The sequence below is a fragment of the Coregonus lavaretus genome, assembly GCF_964263955.1.
Source record: "Coregonus lavaretus genome assembly, chromosome: 25".
Lineage (NCBI taxonomy): Eukaryota > Metazoa > Chordata > Actinopteri > Salmoniformes > Salmonidae > Coregonus > Coregonus lavaretus.
Window position 1 is genome coordinate 43,965,149 of NC_140012.1, and position 20,947 is coordinate 43,986,095.

Here is a 20,947-nt window from a genome sequence, read left to right on the forward strand (position 1 = left end):
ATTTTATCAGCATCATAAAAGCTGATAGTATTTCAACCACATAAAATATTAATCCAAGTCTAACTGAAATCTTATCGGAAACATGTAGGATAGTTTTCACAGTTTTTTTAATTTCCTTAAAACCGGTCAAAATGAAGTCATTCGGAAATTATGCAATTTCTACCCGGTCCCTAAACATCTTTGCTGCGCGAGAGAAGCGTTACTGATGTCAACTACATTGAAGCATTTATTCTATCGATTGATGACATTCTGGTGTGCAAGGGTTTATTTAGCATTCTAGGGCAACAAGTAATTGCAGAAGAGAAGCTGCATGTATCTAACAAATAGCCTACCAAAATGTCGGAAATTATAAGCAGAGACGTAGGCTTATCTAAAAAGGCCTGCAAAAACCTTTGACTGTATAACACATTTTCCATATTTGTGGGTAAGGCTCAGGTGCGGCCCTCAGATTTTCACTTTATCACATATAGTTGGCCGGTTGCTGACATATTTAACATTGAGAAACGCCCTGCCTGTAACTATGGTGGCTACACCTTAACTAAACATATTTAACATTGAGAAACGCCCTGCCTGTAACTATGGTGGCTACACCTTAACTACATCACACTCTGTGTGAAAGGCTAAAGTCTCCTCACCTGTCTGTGTGAAAGGCTAAAGTCTCCTCACCTGTCTGTGTGAAAGGCTAAAGTCTCCTCGCCCGTCTGTGTGAAAGGCTAAAGTCTCCTCGCCCGTCTGTGTGAAAGCCTAAAGTCTCCTCGCCCGTCTGTGTGAAAGGCTAGCCTAAAGTCTCCTCACCTGTCTGTGTGAAAGGCTAAAGTCTCCTCACCAGTCTGTGTGAAAGGTTAAAGTCTCCTCACCTGTCTGTGTGAAAGGCTAAAGTCTCCTCACCTGTCTGTGTGAAAGGCTAAAGTCTCCTCACCTGTCTGTGTGAAAGGCTAAAGTCTCCTCACCTGTCTGTGTGAAAGGCTAGCCTAAAGTCTCCTCACCTGTCTGTGTGAAAGGCTAAGGTCTCCTCACCTGTCTGTGTGAAAGGCTAAAGTCTCCTCACCTGTCTGTGTGAAAGGCTAGCCTAAAGTCTCCTCACCTGTCTGTGTGAAAGGCTAAAGTCTCCTCACCTGTCTGTGTGAAAGGCTAAAGTCTCCTCACCTGTCTGTGTGAAAGGCTAAAGTCTCCTCACCCGTCTGTGTGAAAGGCTAGCCTAAAGTCTCCTCACCTGTCTGTGTGAAAGGCTAAAGTCTCCTCACCTGTCTGTGTGAAAGGCTAAAGTCTCCTCACCCGTCTGTGTGAAAGGCTAGCCTAAAGTCTCCTTACCTGTTTGTGTGAAAGGCTAGCCTAAAGTCTCCTCACCTGTCTGTGTGAAAGGCTAAAGTCTCCTCACCTGTCTGTGTGAAAGGCTAGCCTAAAGTCTCCTCACCTGTCTGTGTGAAAGGTTAAAGTCTCCTTACCTGTTTGTGTGAAAGGCTAGCCTAAAGTCTCCTCACCTGTCTGTGTGAAAGGCTAGCCTAAAGTCTCCTCGCCTGTCTGTGTGAAAGGCTAGCCTAAAGTCTCCTCGCCTGTCTGTGTGAAAGGCTAAAGTCTCCTCACCTGTCTGTGTGAAAGGCTAAAGTCTCCTCACCTGTCTGTGTGAAAGGCTAGCCTAAAGTCTCCTCACCTGTCTGTGTGAAAGGCTAAAGTCTCCTCGCCTGTCTGTGTGAAAGGCTAGCCTAAAGTCTCCTCGCCTGTCTGTGTGAAAGGCTAAAGTCTCCTCACCTGTCTGTGTGAAAGGCTAAAGTCTCCTCACCTGTCTGTGTGAAAGGCTAGCCTAAAGTCTCCTCGCCTGTCTGTGTGAAAGGCTAGCCTAAAGTCTCCTCGCCTGTCTGTGTGAAAGGCTAAAGTCTCCTCACCTGTCTGTGTGAAAGGCTAAAGTCTCCTCACCTGTCTGTGTGAAAGGCTAGCCTAAAGTCTCCTCACCTGTCTGTGTGAAAGGCTAAAGTCTCCTCACCTGTCTGTGTGAAAGGCTAAAGTCTCCTCGCCTGTCTGTGTGAAAGGCTAGCCTAAAGTCTCCTCACCTGTCTGTGTGAAAGGCTAGCCTAAAGTCTCCTCACCTGTCTGTGTGAAAGGCTAGCCTAAAGTCTCCTCACCTGTCTGTGTGAAAGGCTAGCCTAAAGTCTCCTCACCTGTCTGTGTGAAAGGCTAGCCTAAAGTCTCCTCACCTGTCTGTGTGAAAGGCTAAAGTCTCCTCACCTGTCTGTGTGAAAGGCTAAAGTCTCCTCACCTGTCTGTGTGAAAGGCTAAAGTCTCCTCACCTGTCTGTGTGAAAGGCTAAAGTCTCCTCACATGTCTGTTTTTAAAGGCTAAAGTCTCCTCACCCGTCTGTGTGAAAGGCTAGCCTAAAGTCTCCTCGCCTGTCTGTGTGAAAGGCTAAAGTCTCCTCACATGTCTGTTTTTAAAGGCTAAAGTCTCCTCACCCGTCTGTGTGAAAGGCTAGCCTAAAGTCTCCTCGCCTGTCTGTGTGAAAGGCTAAAGTCTCCTCACCTGTCTGTGTGAAAGGCTAGCCTAAAGTCTCTTCACCTGTCTGTGTGAAAGGCTAGCCTAAAGTCTCCTCACCTGTCTGTGTAAAAGGCTAAAGTCTCCTCACCTGTCTGTGTGAAAGGCTAAAGTCTCCTCACCTGTCTGTGTGAAAGGCTAGCCTAAAGTCTCCTCGCCTGTCTGTGTGAAAGGCTAAAGTCTCCTCACCTGTCTGTGTGAAAGGCTAAAGTCTCCTCACCTGTCTGTGTGAAAGGCTAGCCTAAAGTCTCCTCACCTGTCTGTGTGAAAGGCTAAAGTCTCCTCACCTGTCTGTGTGAAAGGCTAGCCTAAAGTCTCCTCACCTGTCTGTGTGAAAGGCTAAAGTCTCCTCGCCTGTCTGTGTGAAAGGCTAGCCTAAAGTCTCCTCACCTGTCTGTGTGAAAGGCTAAAGTCTCCTCACCTGTCTGTGTGAAAGGCTAAAGTCTCCTCACCTGTCTGTGTGAAAGGCTAAAGTCTCCTCGCCCGTCTGTGTGAAAGGCTAAAGTCTCCTCACATGTCTGTTTTTAAAGGCTAAAGTCTCCTCACCCGTCTGTGTGAAAGGCTAGCCTAAAGTCTCCTCGCCTGTCTGTGTGAAAGGCTAAAGTCTCCTCACCTGTCTGTGTGAAAGGCTAGCCTAAAGTCTCCTCGCCTGTCTGTGTGAAAGGCTAAAGTCTCCTCACCTGTCTGTGTGAAAGGCTAGCCTAAAGTCTCCTCACCTGTCTGTGTGAAAGGCTAAAGTCTCCTCGCCTGTCTGTGTGAAAGGCTAGCCTAAAGTCTCCTCACCTGTCTGTGTGAAAGGCTAAAGTCTCCTCACCTGTCTGTGTGAAAGGCTAAAGTCTCCTCACCTGTCTGTGTGAAAGGCTAAAGTCTCCTCGCCCGTCTGTGTGAAAGGCTAAAGTCTCCTCGCCCGTCTGTGTGAAAGGCTAAAGTCTCCTCACCCGTCTGTGTGAAAGGCTAAAGTCTCCTCACCTGTCTGTGTGAAAGGCTAGCCTAAAGTCTCCTCACCTGTCTGTGTGAAAGGCTAAAGTCTCCTCGCCTGTCTGTGTGAAAGGCTAGCCTAAAGTCTCCTCACCTGTCTGTGTGAAAGGCTAAAGTCTCCTCACCTGTCTGTGTGAAAGGCTAGCCTAAAGTCTCCTCACCTGTCTGTGTGAAAGGCTAGCCTAAAGTCTCCTCGCCTGTCTGTGTGAAAGGCTAGCCTAAAGTCTCCTCACCTGTCTGTGTGAAAGCCTAAAGTCTCCTCACCAGTCTGTGTGAAAGGCTAAAGTCTCCTCACCTGTCTGTGTGAAAGGCTAAAGTCTCCTCACCTGTCTGTGTGAAAGGCTAAAGTCTCCTCACCTGTCTGTGTGAAAGGCTAAAGTCTCCTCACCTGTCTGTGTGAAAGGCTAAAGTCTCCTCACCTGTCTGTGTGAAAGGCTAGCCTAAAGTCTCCTCACCTGTCTGTGTGAAAGGCTAGCCTAAAGTCTCCTCACCTGTCTGTGTGAAAGGCTAAAGTCTCCTCACCTGTCTGTGTGAAAGGCTAAAGTCTCCTCACCTGTCTGTGTGAAAGGCTAAAGTCTCCTCACCTGTCTGTGTGAAAGGTTAAAGTCTCCTCACCTGTCTGTGTGAAAGGCTAAAGTCTCCTCACCTGTCTGTGTGAAAGGCTAAAGTCTCCTCACCTGTCTGTGTGAAAGGTTAAAGTCTCCTCACCTGTCTGTGTGAAAGGCTAAAGTCTCCTCACCCGTCTGTGTGAAAGGCTTAAGTGTGTGTGTGTGCGTGTTGGTCATACCTGGTCCAGAGCAGTCCAGCGCTGGCTGAGGTCCCGGTTACACCCACCAGAGCTGCCAGCATCAGTCTCCTCCTACTGGTCCCGCCCCTTACAGCCTGACCATGGTAACGCCGTGACAACTGCACCAGCCCCACAACCGCCGCCGACAACGCCCGCAAGCGGTACATTCTGCAGAGAGAGAGAGGGGGGGAGAGAGAGAGAGAGACTGAAGGAGATAGAGATATCCTCAGAGGACAGGAGAACTGTGTAAGATTGAGTGAAATTAAACAGCTCCTCCAATACATCTGCACTAAACTGTGCACGTGCACTCTCACTCTGAACAACTCAGTAGTTACTTTATTTTCAACTGTGCTATTCTTTCTTGCTTTTTGCAACATGAAATCGCTGTCAGTTAGCACGTGGAACATTCAGGGCCTAAACTCATCAACCTTTGGACTGAAGAGTTTAGCACTGGAGTTTTAAAAAAATCTTAAAGATGTTGACGTCATCATTCTGCAGGAGACATGGTGTAAGGCAGACATCGTCACTCACGGTCCCACGGGCTACAGAGAGGTAATTGTGCCGTCACAGAAACACAGCTCTGTCAATAGAGGCAGAGACTCTGGAGGATTGATCCTTTGGTACAAATCCAAACTACAAAACCTAATTGATCCCCTCAAAATTGGTAAATATCACATTTGGTTAAAACTGAAAAAAGAACTTGTACTGACAGAAAAATATGTTTCCTTTGCGCAATATATATCCCCCCCTCAGAATCCCCATATTACTCAGAGGAAATATTCCCCACCCTTGAGGAAGAGACGTGACATTTCCAGGCCCAGGGAAATGTGCTCATCTGTGGGGACACAAATGCGCGCACAGGAACACTTCCTGATTGTTACGAACCCCGTGGCTCTAAACGTCTAGGGTGGATGGACATGAGACCCGTAACATAAATTATGCAAATTATAAGTGTGACATGGAACAGTGAGAACCAAAAATGACACAACAACCATGAACTACCGTCAAACTTAAATGGTTTATTGCTAAACACACGGTAAAGGTTTGGGAAAAAGGGCTGAGCAGGACCCAAGAAATGAAACAATAGTGTAAAACCCCCTAAACTGATCTAGCCTGCCTAAAGAACCGCTAGGCTACTGCTACCATACAAAAATACAGTGGGTGGTCCGCTCAGGTCTAACTGGTGTTTATAGACAGATTTCTTCCTACGGGTAATGTACGCCCAAGGGCAACTAGCTTAAACTCCCCTTTTCCCAAAAACACACAAAGCTACTAAACAGGGTAATCAGCGATTAAATAAGTACACAGGATACAACAGTATCCACACTCAGGTAAAGAAATATATTCTAATAACGTTACCAACAGGGTAACCAACAACTTAGTGCGTACACAACACACAGGACACCACCGTGTCCATACTCACATATGGCAAAAAGTCTCTCTCTCTCGTGCAACAAACACAAGTCTGGTTTTATATAATGGGATGTGTGATTGAACAAACGAGTAACAGGTGGTGCAATTAACAGGAATGTTCACTGATTGGTCCAATCAGCAGACACCTCAACGACCACCAATCAGGAACATACAGGACACCTGTGATTAGGGCAGAAGGAGAGAAACACACAAAAACACAGGATACCTGTATCCGTAACACTCCCACCCTTAAAAGAGCAAACCAAAATGGTTTGCGACACACGTACTATCACAACACCCAAAATTCAATAATCATCCTGCCGGGATAACAAAAAAAAAAACCTAGATCATTACACACGAGACAAAGCATCTGCCAACACATTATCTAACCCCTTTTTGTGGCGGATCTCCAAATTATAATTTTGCACGACAAGTGCCCAACGCATAAGGCGTTGGTTCTGGTTGTACATCCGGTGGAGAAAAACTAAGGGATTATGGTCAGTATACACTACCACTGGTAATGCACTGGAACCAACATAAACTTCAAAGTACTGCAGAGCTAACAACAAAGCTAGAGCTTCTTGTTCAATGGTGGAATAGTTTGTCTGACATTTGTTAAATTTCCGTGAAAAATAACAGACAGGATGGTCCACTCCACTCTGGTCTTGCTGCAGTAGAACAGCACCAGCACCTCTGGCACTTGCATCTACCTCCAGTTTAAACGGCCGCTCAAAATCTGGCGCAGCAAGAACAGGAGTACTACACAAGAGTGCTTTAGCAGTGTTGAAAGCAGTACAACAATCTTCAGACCATACAAATTTTCTCGCCGGACTGAGCAAATCCGTTAATGGAGCAACTACCGCAGAGAAATTTTTACAGAAACTACGGTAGTAGCCAACCATCCCTAAAAAACGGCGTAGCTCTCTTCTGGTGGTAGGTGCGGGAAATGCGTTTATAGCTGAGACCTTGGCATCTACAGGGCGCACCTGACCATGGCCGACCTGTTTACCAAGATAAGTAACAGTGGCCTTCCCAAACTCGCACTTTGCTAAGTTCAGGGTTAGAGAAGCGGTTGCTAGACGTTCACACACTACCCTTAGAGTGTTAACATGATCAGACCACTCAGTTGAATAAATTACCAGATCATCAAGGTAAGCACTACAATTAGGAACTCCAGCCAATACTGTGTTAACCAGGCGTTGGAAAGTGGCTGGTGCGTTCCGCATCCCAAATGCCATGACAGCATATTGTAGGAAGTGATCTGGGGTCACAAAGGCAGAGATGTCGGAGGCACGTGGGGTTAACGGCACCTGCCAGTAACCTTTTAGAAGATCTAATTTGGTTACATAAGTAGCAGCACCAACAGTATCAATACAGTCATCCAGTCTGGGTAACGGGAACGAGTCGGGCACTGTGACAGCATTGACTTTCCGATAGTCCGTACATAATCTGGATGTCCCATCAGGTTTAGGAACCAGAATGCACGGAGAACTCCAAGGACTTGAACTTGGCATAGCCAGGTTATTCTCCAGCAAATAACCGACCTCACCCCTCATTATCTTTCTCTTAGTGACGTTGACACGATAAGGATGTTGCTTGATAGGTGCAGCGTTTCCAACATTAATGTCATGTTCTAACACATTTGTACATGTAGGAACATCATTAAAAAGACATGGAAAGCTGTGTAACAGTCTCACAATATCATCTGACTGTCTGTCCGTTAAATGAATCAGGCTTGCCGGGAGAGACAACAGCATCTCTGAATTGGGCAATCTAGCACACTGCTGCTGAGTATTGCGCAACTCCAAACCATCTCCGTCCACATCATTAACATTACCTCCCACTACAGCCGTAGCAGCAACAGAGACAGCCGACTCGGCCAGTTTCTCTGGACTGTCTACCTGAGTGACGGGTCTGTTGTGGTATGTCTTCAACATGTTAACGTGGCACACACGAGATTGGCGTTTTCTATCAGGAGTCTGTATCACATAGTCAGTTTCAGTTAGTTTCTTTTCAATGACATAAGGACCAGAGAAACGTGCTGACAATGACGCTCCTGGCACAGGCAACAACACAAGAACTCGGTCACCTGGCTGCAGTGAACGAGAAACAGCCTGTGTGTCATAGTGTCGTTTCATCCGTTTCTGTGAGGAAGACAGCGCTTCCTTTGCTAGAGCACAGGCAGCATGTAGGCGCTCACGAAAGCGACTAACGTAGTCCAACACATTTTCTTTCACACACAACTCTTGTGACAAAAACTGATCCTTAAGGACTTTCATAGGTCCTCTCATGGTGTGTCCAAACACCAGTTCAGCTGGGCTGAACCCTAGGGATTCCTGTACTGTCTCACGGACAGCAAACAACACTAGAGGAACTCCCTCATCCCAATCTTTCTCAGATTCCAAGCAATATTTACGGAGCATAGACTTCAGGGTCTGATGCCAACGTTCAAGCGCACCCTGAGACTCTGGGTGATATGCGCTTGACACACGGTGTGTAACTGACAAGGATTTTAACACTTGTTTGAAAAGTTTAGAAAGGAAATTCGTACCCTGATCAGTTTGTATCACCCTAGGTAATCCAAAAGTTGAGAAGAATTTGATCAACGCTTTACTCACCACTGGAGCAGTAATCCTTCGCAGAGGAATGGCCTCTGGGTACCTGGTGGCCACACACATAATTGTCAACATAAACTGGTTACCAGATTTTGTTTTTGGTAATGGTCCAACACAATCAACCATCACATGTTCGAATGGTTCACCTATGGCCGGTATGGGACAAAGAGGCGCGGGGGAAATAACCTGGTTCGGTTTCCCAACTACTTGACAGGTGTGGCAAGTCCGACAGAACTGAGCCACATCTTGTTTTAAGCCAGGCCAAAAGAAATGTCGCAAAACTCGATCATAAGTCTTGGTGACTCCCAGATGTCCGGACCCCTGGTGATCATGAGCGAGGGATAAAACATTTTGTCGAAAGGCTGTAGGAATCACTATTTGGTAAACAGCATTCCAATCTCCGCCAGCGTCAACATGGGATGTCCATTTACGCATGAGGAGATTACCATCAATGAAGTAGGCCATGTTTTTCTTCTTTAGCTCGTCCTCTGAGACAACACTAGAAAAACATTTAGCCAGGCTAATGTCAACCTTTTGGTTAGCGATCAGCTGCTCACGAGTAACTGGTAACTGTATTGCCTCAGCAACAAGTTCCACATCCTTCTTCCTTTCTCTGGGCTGTTGGTCAGACTGCACCAGCTTACCAGAAGTAGCACCCGAACTATCCTCTGGGTCACACTCTCTGAATAGAATCGTGTCTGACAAATCTACCACTTCACCCACTTGTCGTGCTTGAGCACGTGTGACAGCACAAGCGGGGAACACATCTGGATAACCCTGTGCCAGCTCCTCGGAGAGAGACTGGTCACTTTTATCCAATACCTCCAATATGGGTATTACCTTTCCTCCGGCAATATCGTTGCCCATTATAAATGTCACACCTTTTACTGGCAACATAGGACGTACGCCCACTCTGAACAATCCACTGACTAACTCAGAGTGTACGTTCACAAAGTGCAATGGCACTGGGACGAAACCCATTTCAATTCCTTGTACTAACACACTGGACCCACAATATGTATTATTAGACAAGGGCAACACATCAGCTAGTATGAACGACTGCGCCGCACCAGTATCTCTGAGGATTCTAACTGGACGCTGAGACGCTTCGTCATCTGATATAGAAACAAACCCCTCAAAAATGAACGGTTCATAACTGTGATCTGGGACAGGGACTTTCAAACCACATTCACTATGAGGCTTCTGTCTTGATTCTGGCCTTACAACCGTACGAATCAGCCCAACACCCGTTGGCGGCCTGGCGTGCTGAGGCATCCCCGGTTTGCGTTTTAGCAGAAAGCAATCATTAACTATATGTCCCACCTTATGACAATAGAAACAGTGACGCACATCTTTTGGGCGTGCTGGATGTACTGCTGGTCGACTAGGATTAAAAGTTAGCAACTCCGCAGCCCGGCTCTCCGTACGAGCCGAAAACACGCTCTTATGCGTCAACACAAACTCGTCTGCCAATACAGACGCTTCCGACAGTGAGGATACTTTCTGTTCGTTCAGATAAACTACAATGCGTTCCGGTAAACAATTTTTAAACTCTTCTAACAAGATTAACTCCCGTAGAGAGTTAAAATCAGTTACCTTACTAGCACTGTGCCATTTGTCAAACAGATTTCCTTTGTCTCTAGCAAACTCCACATAAGTCTGAGTAGGAGACTTTTTATGAGACCTAAATCTCTGTCGATATGCCTCAGGAACAAGCTCATAGGCACGAAGAACAGTAGCTTTGACCACCTCATAATTCAAACTGTCTTCAAGAGGTAGCGCTGCCAGAACCTCTTGGGCTTTACCTGTTAGCTTACACTGAAGTAATAGGCACCATACCTCGTCGGGCCATTTCAATGCTACCGCTATACGTTCAAAAACACTGAAATAGGAATCAACCTCTGACTCCCTGAACACAGGTACCAAGGTGATCTGCCTACTAATATCAAACGTAGCAGATGACACAGCTGGTGAGGATGGCTCACTAGCAGGCATAGTATTAGCAGAGACTAACCTCGCTGTTTCTGCCTCTAGTTCCATTTTACGCATCTCCAGTTCTTGATCAAGCCTACGCGTCTCCAGTTCTTGATCAAGCCTACGCGTCTCCAGTTCTTGATCAAGCCTACGCGTCTCCAGTTCCATCTTACGCGTCTCCTGTTCTATCTTACGCGTCTCCTGTTCTGCCTCTAGCTCCATTTTACGCATCTCCAGCTTGTCTTGCCTGATTTGTGCCCGCTCTTCCGCCTCCATTTGGAGCCGTGTAGAGCGGACATCGATCCTGGCATCACTGTCAGTCAGTGGGGAGAGTGGGTCATAACGGGGCAATGTGGCTGGAGCCTTAGCCTCGTCCTCAGACACTGATGGGCTTACAGGAACAGCAACCACATCCCCTACAGGAGCAGCAGACTCAGGCGGCGGTAACTCAAGCACTCGCTCGTTTAACAATATCGCTAGCACTACTTCCCTAACTTCTGCTTTCACTAAACCCCTCGGTATGGGTACAGAAAAGTGGTCAGCCAAAGCCTGTAGATCCACTTTACGACAATTCTCAAAAATCTCCCACGTAGGGTTTTCCAAAAATGCTTCCAAATCAAAAGTAGCCATCCTACTAGCAACACGAGCCGTCGACTACTGAACACACAAAAAAAACAGGTAGGACAGCTGCCAAGCTCAACACTGACCCAGACACTTACTAATTTGCACGAGTAGCATGGGATATATCCCGGACGAGCCCCCACTTTATGTTACGAACCCCGTGGCTCTAAACGTCTAGGGTGGATGGACATGAGACCCGTAACATAAATTATGCAAATTATAAGTGTGACATGGAACAGTGAGAACCAAAAATGACACAACAACCATGAACTACCGTCAAACTTAAATGGTTTATTGCTAAACACACGGTAAAGGTTTGGGAAAAAGGGCTGAGCAGGACCCAAGAAATGAAACAATAGTGTAAAACCCCCTAAACTGATCTAGCCTGCCTAAAGAACCGCTAGGCTACTGCTACCATACAAAAATACAGTGGGTGGTCCGCTCAGGTCTAACTGGTGTTTATAGACAGATTTCTTCCTACGGGTAATGTACGCCCAAGGGCAACTAGCTTAAACTCCCCTTTTCCCAAAAACACACAAAGCTACTAAACAGGGTAATCAGCGATTAAATAAGTACACAGGATACAACAGTATCCACACTCAGGTAAAGAAATATATTCTAATAACGTTACCAACAGGGTAACCAACAACTTAGTGCGTACACAACACACAGGACACCACCGTGTCCATACTCACATATGGCAAAAAGTCTCTCTCTCTCGTGCAACAAACACAAGTCTGGTTTTATATAATGGGATGTGTGATTGAACAAACGAGTAACAGGTGGTGCAATTAACAGGAATGTTCACTGATTGGTCCAATCAGCAGACACCTCAACGACCACCAATCAGGAACATACAGGACACCTGTGATTAGGGCAGAAGGAGAGAAACACACAAAAACACAGGATACCTGTATCCGTAACACTGATCTAACGACCACAGGAGGTTTATTACAGGCCATACTGTTTCTAACTGTCTTAATCTCCCCCATAGAAACAACAGTGACAGCACCATCAACAAAAAACAGAAAGGATCTGTTGCAGCTCTGTCGAAGCCTGGGTCTGTACTTTGTCAATGGTAGGTTACGGGGGGGGACTCTTTGGGTAGATTCAACTATTGCTCACCTCTTGGCCACAGCACAGTAGACTATATGATTACAGACATTGACCCTTTCTCTCTCAGCTCATTTACCATCAAGCCTCTAACATGAACTGTTCTTTTGAGGAACAAGGTAATTTGGATGTGATCAAACAGACATTGAAACAACCACATATTCACAGCCCAGTAAGCTGTATAACATCAGAAATTCATACAGATGGTCCCAAAACAGCACAGAAGAATACCCAGAAAGCAACCAGTAAACAATAAATCCAAACACTATATAATAACTTTCTGGATACCACATCCACTCACAGTAAAGAAGGCATCAACCTAGCAGTAAAAAACATCAACTAATATATACAGTGGGGAGAACAAGTATTTGATACACTGCCGATTTTGCAGGTTTTCCTACTTACAAAGCATGTAGAGGTCTGTAATTTTTATCATAGGTACACTTCAACTGTGAGAGGCGGAATCTAAAACAAAAATCCAGAAAATCACATTGTATGATTTTTAAGTAATTAATTTGCGTTTTATTGCATGACATAAGTATTTGATACATCAGAAAAGCAGAAGTTAATATTTGGTACAGAAACCTTTGTTTGCAATTACAGAGATCATATGTTTCCTGTAGGTCTTGACCAGGTTTGCACACACTGCAGCAGGGATTTTGGCCCACTCCTCCATACAGACCTTCTCCAGATCCTTCAGGTTTCGGGGCTGTCGCTGGGCAATACAGACTTTCAGCTCCCTCCAAAGATTTTCTATTGGGTTCAGGTCTGGAGACTGGCTAGGCCACTCCAGGACCTTGAGATGCTTCTTACGGAGCCGCTCCTTAGTTGCCCTGGCTGTGTGTTTCGGGTCGTTGTCATGCTGGAAGAGCAGCCACGACCCATCTTCAATGCTCTTACTGAGGGAAGGAGGTTGTTGGCCAAGATCTCGCGATACATGGACCCATCCATCCTCCCCTCAATACAGTGCAGTTGTCCTGTCCCCTTTGCAGAAAAGCATCCCCAAAGAATGATGTTTCCACCTCCATGCTTCACGGTTGGGATGGTGTTCTTGGGGTTGTACTCATCCTTCTTCTTCCTCCAAACACGGCGAGTGGAGTTTAGACCAAAAAGCTCTATTTTTGTCTCATCAGACCACATGACCTTCTCCCATTCCTCCTCTGGATCATCCAGATGGTCATTGGCAAACTTCAGATGGGCCTGGACATGCGCTGGCTTGAGCAGGGGGACCTTGCGTGCGCTGCAGGATTTTAATCCATGACGGCGTAGTGTGTTACTAATGGTTTTCTTTGAGACTGTGGTCCCAGCTCTCTTCAGGTCATTGACCAGGTCCTGCCGTGTAGTTCTGGGCTGATCCCTCACCTTCCTCCCACGAGGTGAAATCTTGCATGGAGCCCCAGACCGAGGATGATTGACTGTCATCTTGAACTTCTTCCATTTTCTAATAATTGCGCCAACAGTTGTTGCCTTCTCACCAAGCTGCTTGCCTATTGTCCTGTAGCCCATCCCAGCCTTGTGCAGGTCTACAATTTTATCCCTGATGTCCTTACACAGCTCTCTGGTCTTGGCCATTGTGGAGAGGTTGGAGTCTGTTTGATTGAGTGTGTGGACAGGTGTCTTTTATACTGGTAACGAGTTCAAACAGGTGCAGTTAATACAGGTAATGAGTGGAGAACAGGAGGGCTTCTTAAAGAAAAACTAACAGGTCTGTGAGAGCCGGAATTCTTACTGGTTGGTAGGTGATCAAATACTTATGTCATGCAATAAAATGCAAATTAATTACTTAAAAATCATACAATGTAATTTTCTGGATTTTTGTTTTAGATTCCGCCTCTCACAGTTGAAGTGTACCTATGATAAAAATGACAGACCTCTACATGCTTTGTAAGTAGGAAAACCTGCAAAATCGGCAGTGTATCAAATACTTGTTCTCCCCACTGTATATACACACACACTACCGTTCAAAAGTTTGGGGTCTCAACTAGTCTCAAGTGGCCAGTTTTATTGCTTCTTTAATCAGCACAACAATTTTCAGCTGTGCTAACATAATTGCAAAAGGGTTTCCTAATGATCAATTAGCCTTTTAAAATGATAAACTTGGATTAGCAAACACAACGTGCCATTGGAACACAGGACTGATGGTTGCTGATAATTGGCCCCTGTACGCCGATGTAGATATTCCATTAAAAATCAGCAATTTCCAGCTACAATAGCCATTTACAACATGCTTTTCTTTCGAAAACAAGGACATTTCTAAGTGACCCCAAACTTTTGAACGGTAGTGTATATTTTTTTTTACAATTTAGATATATATCGTGAAACCCCCAAATGTTTGAAAAAATTGGAGATATGATTTTTAGGACATATCGCCCAGCCCTAAACCAAACGGACAAGCGACTCCCACACACACAGCAAGGGACAAGCGACTCCCACACACACAGCAAGGGACAAGCGACTCCCACACACACAGCAAGGGACAAGCGACTCCCACACACACAGCAACGGACAAGCGACTCCCACACACAGCAAGGGACAAGCGACTCCCACACACAGCAAGGGACAAGCGACTCCCACACACAGCAACGGACAAGCGACTCCCACACACAGCAACGGACAAGCGACTCCCACACACAGCAACGGACAAGCGACTCCCACACACACAGCAAGGGACAAGCGACTCCCACACACACAGCAAGGGACAAGCGACTCCCACACACACAGCAAGGGACAAGCGACTCCCACACACACAGCAAGGGACAAGCGACTCCCACACACAGCAACGGACAAGCGACTCCCACACACAGCAACGGACAAGCGACTCCCACACACACAGCACTTTTCCTCTCCCTCGCAACTCCTATAGAAGGCTTGCCGTTTGGTGTGAGGCGGTTTACTTTGAGCGTAGCACACCTGGGCTTTGGGGAACATGTCTAGTCTACTTAGTGGAAACTAATCTTTTAAAAAAGTGAGCTTTACACTTGATCTGTGAAAACCCCATTCGGGACGGAAAGCTCAGAGCTGTATTGTGGGGGAATTTGATTTTTACCAGCTGGGGGCACAGGGGGGCCTTACGCCCTCTGATCATTCTGCCAGAAGTCTAGAACTTCTCTATCAGACTAAGAGGCTCTGGGAATACCATAATGATCCTTCTCCTCTCTAAAAAAATATCCCTCCCTCCTTAACCTCCACACCACCAGAGACCAGACACAAAACTGATATAGGCCTAATCACCTCCAGGCTCCAAGCTATTTTTTATTTCACCTTTATTTAACCAGGTAAGCCAGTTGAGAACAAGTTCTCATTTACAACTGCGACCTGGCCAAGATAAAGCAAAGCAGTGCGATAAAAACAACAACACAGAGTTACATATGGGGTAAAAAAAACATAAAGTCAAAAATACAACAGAAAATATATATACAGTGTGTGCAAATGTAGCAAGTTATGTAGGTAAGGCAATAAATAGGCTATAGTGCAAAATAATTACAATTAGTATTAACACTGGAATGCTAGATGTGCAAGAGATGTGCAAATAGAGATACTGGGGTGCAAAAGAGCAAAATAAATAACAATATAGGGATGAGGTAGTTGGGTGGGCTAATTTCAGATGGGCTTTGTACAGGTGCAGTGATCTCTGATTTTCACCAAATAAATACCGACAACTCAACCTCAGTGGGAGCACACACACACACAAAGTGTCTCATCTTGCAAGAAAGCCATAATAAGTTATTTCGTTACTTCTTGTCTGTTACGGATGTCTGACTGTTCTCGCCTATGGCCTGACTTACAGTCTTTTACCTTTCCAAGGACAACTAAGATCAGGAAGGAGACAGCAGGGATCTGACTCCCATGAAGTTCCATTCTATATATTTCTACAGCGACCACTACACATAATATTAAAAAAACATTGTCAATAATACATGTTCTGGTTAAACGTCAATAATAACTAAACCTTGAAACAATAATATGAAGGGCTACACTGTGTATGTTCACAATGTGGAAAAGATCCCTGGACTGAGAAAAAGCAATCTGTTTGGAAACGGTCGTTGTCAAGGATGGCAAGCAGACAGCTGTTCCAGATGTGACAAGATACTGAGCTAGCTAACGTTAGCAAGGCTAAGTAACGCTAAATGTAATGACGCTGGTAAACTTATTGTCGATAATGTTGTGCAAGGTCTCTGACAATAATAAGGTCTATTTTATTATTGCATGCTGTCTAAAGTAGTATAGTCCACTACTAACTAACTTCTGCTTGAAAATTCTGATACAACAAACGAGTAGCTGCTGTCAACCTCGTCGGAGAGTTATCCATTAGTTAGCTAACAAGCTACGTTCACTAGCTAGCAGGTTGCCTGTACAACTACTGCACAGACACCTCTAAATCATATGAATACTGGCTGAACAATGTTGTTTTGCTACTTACTTTAGTTTCTAGAATACGACCGGTCTTTAATCGTTTGTGTGTTTGAATATCAAATATCTAGCAAGCTACGACGTTTCTCGAGATGTTTCCCTTTTTGTAGTCCCAAACTTATTTAGCACTAGACCGACCGCCCGCCCCAGGCCACGCCCCCTCCCCCAGCCCACGCCCCCTCCCCCCCAGCCCACGCCCCCTCCCCCCCAGCCCACGCCCCCTCCCATGCATCACTACGGAGTTTGGGGGCGGGACAGAAATCCACCAAGCTCCACCCATTGCTGGTAGGACCTCACATGTAAACATTCCACACTGGGTGTGGTAAAGGAAAGTAGACGTTCAATGTTTATGTGCAAATATGTCTCTCTTTATGTGGTCAGATTTACTGTAAAAGCAGTCATAATTAGGATGTGGCTGAACTATTTGCTTGTGCCCAGTCTGCAGAATGGAGCTACAGAGAGTAGGCCTGCCAAATGGTACCTTAGGGCATTACTTTTGTCCAAACCTCTATGGGTTCTGGTCAAAAGTAGCACACTACAAGGGACTAGGGTGCCATTTGCCTTTGCACAGTGAGTACTGTAGAGGGGTCAGTATCTGGGTCTATGGTAACAGTGAGTACTATAGAGGGGTCAGTATCTGGGTCTATGGTAACAGTGAGTACTGTAGAGGGGTCAGTATCTGGGTCTATGGTAACAGTGAGTACCGTAGAGGGGTCAGTATATGGGTCTATGGTAACAAGAAGACCTTGTTAACTTCCAAACCCAAACAGAAATGTAATAGCACCACCAGCCTCTCTCTCTCTCTCTCTCTCTCTCTCTCTCTCTCTCTCTCTCTCTCTCTCTCTCTCTCTCTCTCTCTCTCTCTCTCTCCCTCTCTCTCTCTCTCTCTCTCTCTCTCTCTCTCTCTCTCTCTCTCTCTCTCTCTCTCTCTCTCTCTCTCTCTCTCTCTCTCTCTCTCTCTCTCTCTCTCTCTCTCTCTCTCTCTCTCTCTCTCTCTCTCTCTCTCTCTCCCCTAGTTGTGAAGAAGAAGTGTCAGGTGTGTGACATTCTTTTGGTTTGTGTGTGTGTGAGTCAGGTGTGTTTCTGTTTGTAATTAAGTCTATGTCAGGGATATAATATTGTTAAAACTCAAAGTTTATTTTCACAAATATACACCTGTCCTAACACATTTATTTCACAGGGGATTCCAATCTAATGGTAGTTCCACCCAAGATTAAAGGTGTAATTGTTTTAAAAAGAGACCAACAAACACAAACAATCATTAGAAGACATTCAAAACCAGTCAGAGGAGACAACTTTGATTCAAAAGTTCACAGCCATGAAGATATACCATGTTCTAAATCTATGATCACAGTTGGCATTTGTTTGGAACACAGCAATCTGGAGTCAAGATCACATGACATGCACACCCAGGTATTAGACTAGGAAGAGACATGCCAGAATATATCCCAACCCATGGCAACAACAGAAGCGCTTCAAGAGTTGTCAAACACACACACGCACGTTCATAGATCTATGACACACACACTCACACACTCACACATACACTCACACACTCACACACAGGACATTTCACACTGTTCCCTAGTTGTTGGGAATGAAGTTCATATATGAATCACTCGGCAAAACAGGTGTTACACCAAAGCAGCAAGGCTGTCTTTTAATAGGCAGGAAGGGGTCATGGGACCTGAATGATCAAATACCAGATAGTAAACAAATACTATTCACTCCCAGAGAACATCACATTTGCTATAGAAGACTAATTCAGTATGCCTTATTTTAGCAGTGTTGACACTATTCTATGCATTGTCATGATACAAGCACAGCAAACTCAGAGGGTTGGTGGTGTTGTGCAGTGACAAATGTGTGTGTACTGTAAGGGTCACCGTGGTTACTCTATGGTTGCCTTATTGAGGTACTGTTTGCCCACTCTGAAAGATAGTCGCAGGCTAGATCCAGGGGGAATCTAGGGATCCCAGAGGGAATCTAGGGAATCACTTCAGGAGCTAATACTCTCTTGGCAGATTTGTTGTGGTGCCATATTCTTTCCATTTTTTAATAATGTATTTTAATGGTGCTCCGTGAGATGTTCAAAGTTTCTGATATTTTTTCATAACCCAACACTGACCTGTACTTCTCCACAACTTTGTCCCTGACCTGTTTGGAGAGCTCCTTGGTCTTCATGGTGCCGCTTGCTTGGTGGCGCCCCTTGCTTAGTGGTGTTGCAGACTCTGGGGCCTTTCAGAACAGGTGTATATATACTGAGATCATGTGACAGATCATGTGACACTTAGATTGCACACGGGTGGACTTTATTTAACTAATTATGTGACTTCTGAAGGTAATTGGTTGCACCAGATCTTACTTAGGACCTTATATAGACACCTGTCTATATAAGGTCCCACAGTTGACAGTGCATGTCAGAGCAAAAACCAAGCCATGAGGTTGAAGGAATTGTCTGTAGAGCTCCGAGACAGGATTGTGTTGAGGCACAGATCTGGGGAAGGGTACCAAAAACTTTCCGCATCATTGAAGGTCCCCAAGAACACAATGGCCTCCATCATTCTTAAATGGAAGAAGTTTGGAACCACCAAGACTCTTCCTAGAGCTGGCCGCCCGGCCAAACTGAGCAATCGGGAGAGAAGGGCCTTGGTCAGGGAGGTGACCAAGAACCCGATGGTTACTCTGACAGAGCTCCAGAGTTCCTCTGTGGAGATCGGAGAACCTTCCAGAAGGACAACCATCTCTGCAGCACTCCACCAATCAGGCCTTCATGGTAGAGTGGCCAGACGGAAACCACTCCTCAGTAAAAGGTACATGACAGCCCACTTGGAGTTTGCCAAAAGGCACCTAAAGGAATCTCAGACCATGAGAAACAAGATTCTCTAGTCTGATGAAACCAAGATTGAACTCTTTGGCCTGAATGCCAAGCGTCACGTCTGGAGGAAACCAGGCACCGCTCATCACCTGGCCATTACCATCCCCACGTTGAAGCATATTCGTGGCAGCATCATGCTGTGGGGATGTTTTTCAGCGGCAGGGACTGGGAAACTAGTCAGGATCAAGGTAAAGATTAACTAAGCAAAGTACAGAGAGATCCTTGATGAAAACCTGCTCCAGAGTGCTCAGTACCTCAGACTGGGGCGAAGGTTCACCCTCCAACAGGACAACGACCCTAATCACACAGCCAAGACAACACAGGAGTGACTTCGGGACAAGTCTCTGAGTGGCCCAGCCAGAGCCCGGACTTGAACCCGATCGAACATCTCTGGAAAGACCTGAAAATAGCTGAGCAGCGACGCTCCCCATCCAATCTGACAGAGCTTGAGAGGATCTGCAGAGAAGAATGGGAGAAACTCCCCAAATACAGGTGTGCCAAGCTTGTAGCGTCATACCCAAGAAGATGTAAGGCTGTAATTGCTGCCAAAAGATGCTTCAACAAAGTACTGAGTAAAGGGTCTGAATACTTACGTAAATGTCAAATTTCCAGGTAAAAAAAAAAATTACGTTGCAAAAATGTCTAGAAACATGTTTTTGCTTTGTCATTATGCAGTATTGTGTGTAGATTGATGAGGAAAAAAAACAATTTAATCAATGTTTGAAAAAGGCTGTAACCTAAGAAAATGTGGAAAAAATCAAGGGGTCTGAATACGAGCACATAGCCATGCAATCTCCATAGACAAACATTGGTAGTAGAACGGACTGTACTGAAGACCTCAGTGACTTTCAACGTGGCACAGTCATAGGATTCCACCTTTCCAACGAGTCAGTTCGTCAAATTCCTGCCCTGCTAGAGCTGCCCCGGTCAACTGTAAGTGCTGTTATTGTGAAGTGAAAAAATGTTGGGGCACTTAACAAAAACTCCCCTGTACAGAAGTGCGGTTTGACAACTCAACTCAATGGGCTCACATTCTTTTCTATCGGCTCTCTCTGCCTTGGTCATTTATTTATTATTCTGTATACTAGAATGGACTGTCCCGCATTATCTGATTGGTCGAATTGTCCATAATTGCACTGTTCTGTACCGGGAAATATGAAGCACGCGGAATAGCCTTTTCTCTAATTGGATAAAAAGTATTTACATCCGCCCTTAGATGACTGATCTGCCAATGGGATCTCTTCTTACGCATTTCTTTGAAAATGATTATTTTAAAGTCTGTGGTATGATCAATGGCTTTTCCTTTCGTTTCGCGCTGCTCGCACTACGGCTATTTCGTAGCGAATGCAATAACAGAAATGAAACGGCAACTTTATAAATCGATCAGGGCTTTAATCCTGAGTTATAGTTAAAGGTATAATTAGCTGTCTAGGCTACTGTACAGTGCTGAGTGCGTACAACCCCGCCTCTGTTGTGAAATGCCTTCCTTGGTCTGTGCTGTGTGTAAACGTTAGCCCAGCCCCGCCGCCCGCCTACTCTCGGCCTGCTCCCCACAGCCCCTCTCCGTCCCTCTCCATCCCTCTCCGCCTGCCACGGTCTCGCTTGGTCCGCCCGCAGCATTCGCCTTCCAAG

General features: G+C 45.6%; 1 protein-coding gene across 1 annotated transcript in view; it reads right to left on the minus strand.

Annotated features, from left to right (window-relative positions):
- Positions 1-16,560, minus strand: part of LOC311100934 (calcium uptake protein 1, mitochondrial-like) — a gene marked incomplete at its 3' end in the record, with an annotated part of 47,928 nt that extends 31,368 nt beyond the window's left edge. The window contains exons 1-2 of the mRNA XM_084141912.1: positions 16,448-16,560; positions 4,292-4,459 (exon numbers count right to left, since the gene is read on the minus strand). Coding sequence (XP_083998038.1) covers positions 4,292-4,458 — 167 coding nt within the window. The 5' untranslated portion in view covers position 4,459; positions 16,448-16,560. The remainder of the gene's footprint in view (positions 1-4,291; positions 4,460-16,447) is intronic.
- Between the last annotated feature and the right edge of the window lie 4,387 nt (positions 16,561-20,947).